We start from the raw sequence: 3,362 nt of genomic DNA, 5'->3' as shown, positions 1-3,362 counted from the left end.
CGGATCGCGCTGCCGCCGGCGGGACCTCGGACCGCGCCGCACAAGCTCCAGCCTGGCGCGGCGCTGGCCCGCGGCGCCGTGAGTCAGTCAGTCAGTCAGTCAGTCAGTCAGTCAGTCAGTCAGTCAGTCAGTCAGTCAGTCAGTGTGCCGTGCCCGGCCCGCCTCGCTGACCCACAGCCGGACACGCCGCCCAGCAGCCGCCGGCTCAAGGGTCACCCATCCCGGAGCGAACCTCCGGCCCCGCAGAGCGGCCGACACTGAGTCCTTGTTCACTGACGTGACTCACCAGCTGCCCTCCCCCCTCACACAGCCCCCGTTCGGCATATAACAGCTGTTTTATCTCCTGCTGTAATTATGCCACATAAAAATAGTTACAAGGTACTTGGGGAGGGCTTGCTGTTGAAACATTGTTGCTTCCCTTGTACAGTGAACGCGGATTTGTGCAGATGCGGTGGGGGGGGGGGTAGGGTGGTGGAGAGGGAATGATCCCTGCTCTGCTGTAGGAATCCATTATTTCATCAGTCCTTTAAGGTGTCTGCTGCTCACCCCCCGCGCCTGCCGGCCGGGAACAGCCCACACGTGCCGGTGCGGGAGTGACACAAACACGCTCCCGTGGAATYAGCGCACGCACGCCCGTTCCGCGGCCAGGCGGCTGCTTTTACTTTCCACGCTGAAACCTCCGCCCGCGACACTTCAGACCGCGGCTGGGCTTTCGGCACTTTTGATTTCTTTTTTTTTTTTTTTTTGCACCTGGTTTTATCAGGGGGGTGGCGGGGGAGCGCCGGGACACGCCGCCAAGGTTGCCGGTGTCCAGGGAGAGCTCTCCACGCCGCCACGCTCGCAGGGAAGCTGGAGCGAGCTGCTGGCGGGTCCCACGTTTCCCATCCCGGAGGAAAAGAAACTGTTGCTGCTGCAGAGCGTGCTCGCTCGACAGGGATGACTCAAGCTGTGAGACTTCTCTCTTTTACAGCTGCGATCATGTGCCGCGGCAAAATCTGCCGGGCTGGGGCGGGGGGGAGCCCAGGGGGAGAAAAACAACCTTTTACGAACTGATGTAAAAATAACCGCAGAAACGGGGCTCGCCTTCCCCGCGGGGGTGGGTGGGGGGTGTGTGTGGCCAGCGCCGGCCAGGCGGGGCTCCTTCAGCAGCGCTGAGGATGAGGGGGAGCAGCCTCCGCCGACCGAGCCGCTCGGCAGTCGGGAGGGGGGCGTCGGTCTTTGGAAGGCTCCTTTCCTTCCCCTGCCGTACGTACTCTCCTTTCTTCTCCTCTATTCACGCGAAGGAGTGGGTGGTTCGTCCGGCAGCAACAGGAGGAGGCTAGTCAAGGGCAGCTGTCAAAATCTCCCCCCCACCCCCGCCTCTTCCTTCTCCTCCTTCCAGTTTAATGATCAAACGTCTGCCTGGAAGAAAGGCGAGGGAGCGGGAGGCACGGAGAGCTCCCCCCGCCGCTGCTGTTGTGTGTGCATGAGCGAGCGGGTACGGGCGGACACCCCCCCCGTTCCGGCCGGTCCCTCCCCTCCCGTCTGACAGAGCCCCAGCAGCCCGGSAGGGGAGGGAGGAGAGAGGAGGAGGAGGCAGCCGCCGCGAGTGCCAGTGCAGCGCACGGTTACTTCTCCCGTACTCACTGCGGGGAGGTGGGGGAGGGCGGGCGCTGTGTACCTTTCTCTCCCGTGCCTTTCCTCACTTTAACAGGCCGGGGCCAATCGCCAGCAGAAAGGAACAAAGGGAAGGGGGGAGGGAAGCCCACCCCGGCCGCACCAGAAAGCCCCCGGGGAGGCAGAGCCCTGCGGCTCCCGCTGACAGCAGCGCGGCCGCGGACCGGGCGCCTGGCTCCGCGGCGGTGTTTCTTCTTTCTTCATCGACCTTCTCCTCCTCCTCCTCCTCCTCGCCGAGCTTAAAGGGGGAAAGCAGCGTCCGGCGAAGGGAGAGAAACTTGGGTCTGTGCGTGGGGTGTCCGGCGATCGGCTCGGTCCTCGCGATCAAGATGAAAAGTAAAAAAGGTAGTTGTGATGGGGTGCCGGGACAAAGCGGGGTGCCCCGCGCCCCTACCCGGGGTGGAATGGGGAAGGGGGGGCTGTCGCTAAGCCAGCCGGAGTCTMTTTGCCTTCTCGGCCGTTTTTTCCCCCGTGGCCCCCCCACACCCCCTGGTTTGTCTCCCTTGGAAGATTGCAGTGGATGCTCGCACCCAGACAAAACATGCGGGGCTGTTGTGTGGAGGCGGCCGCCTCTCCGCGCCGCTGGCTCCCTGTCAAAAACATGTCCAGCCGTTCGCCTCGTGTCCTCTGCCAACTTTTGTTCTCGYCCCCTCCACCGAGCCTCTTCCCCTGCCCTCCCGTGAAACACTTTTCAACGCTTTTCCTCACCGACCCCCACCGTCCTCTCGAGGGGGACGAGGGTCCAGGTGGTTTTCCCAACTTGGGGCGAGGAAAGCGGGGCCGTCCGGCAACTCTTTGTTTGCGAGGACGGCAGCGTGGGGCTGAGGCGTGGGGGGGCATCGGCGGGAGGGCTTCAAACCCCCTCCACGCCCTCCACTGCCTTGTTTTGCTGAAAGTTGGAGCCTTTTCCATCCTTTTTATCCCTTGAAACAAGGGGACGAAACAAAAAGTACAAAAGTTTTGACGCAGGGATAAAGGGAGGAAGACTTTTTTCCTCCCCCCCTTCATAAACATAAGGCTGTTGAAGTTTTCTTTGTGTTCCCTTCCAAACAGACAAACTTTACAGTTAGAGGATCGTTACTCATTGCGCTCGTGGTGCTTTAAATGCCTTTAAATTAGYGCTTGGCCACAAAGACGCGGAACGTGCTTTCGGATCTAACGCTCCTGCGCTGGCTGGGAAGAAGTTCACAGCAAAGCAGTGTCTGTTCAGTTGCGATTTGCCAGTCGGCGGTGTGGCTGAAGGGTGTTTTGCATTCAAAGACCATTAAATGCTCCAAAGTGGAGGGTTAGAGTGGAGCAGTGCGCATGTTCAGTACTCCAGAGTTGTGCTGTTTTCCCCCTACTATGCATTCCTGCGGCTCTGTAGTAAAGCAGCCACTCTCATTGTTAATATCSTTGGAGCAATTAATGCATATGTAGTTCGTGAAATCACTGGGCTGCTTGCAGACATGGTGTGTACTAATATGGTTTGTAGCCCTCGTCAGAAGTTTTTTTTTGGACATGCCACTCGGCTAAGAGGAGCTCACACAAAGGGGACTAAGCCACAAAGGCGAAGTTTAAAGAGCAGGCRGGGTGGTGTTGAGGAGTGCAGTGTCCCGCGGGAGCGGAGTGGGGCTCGATCCCAGTCCAGCCGGAGCTGCGCGCCGAGTTCAGCCCTCTGTGCCCAGAGACAAGCGCTAGCTTTTAAATGTTTCAGGACTCTTAGG

The 3,362-nt window shown here is 60.0% G+C and overlaps 1 protein-coding gene across 2 annotated transcripts in view; it reads left to right on the top strand.

Moving 5' to 3' along the window:
- The first annotated feature begins 774 nt into the window (after positions 1-774).
- Positions 775-3,362, top strand: part of TGIF1 (TGFB induced factor homeobox 1) — a 10,485-nt gene continuing 7,897 nt past the window's right edge. The window contains exon 1 of one of the 2 annotated variants that reach the window (XM_057364897.1): positions 775-948. Coding sequence is in view for 1 of the 2 variants with exons in the window: in XM_057364896.1 (XP_057220879.1) it covers positions 1,986-2,001 (16 nt within the window). In the remaining variant the exon portion in view is untranslated. Of the gene's footprint in view, positions 949-1,491; positions 2,002-3,362 lie in introns of those variants that run through there. The other variant, XM_057364896.1, reaches the window with a different exon arrangement.

This window comes from Malurus melanocephalus, unplaced genomic scaffold (assembly GCF_030028575.1).
Source record: "Malurus melanocephalus ecotype Western Australia unplaced genomic scaffold, MMel_1.1 scaffold_44, whole genome shotgun sequence".
NCBI lineage: Eukaryota > Metazoa > Chordata > Aves > Passeriformes > Maluridae > Malurus > Malurus melanocephalus.
This window is presented reverse-complemented; position numbering and strand designations above follow the sequence as displayed.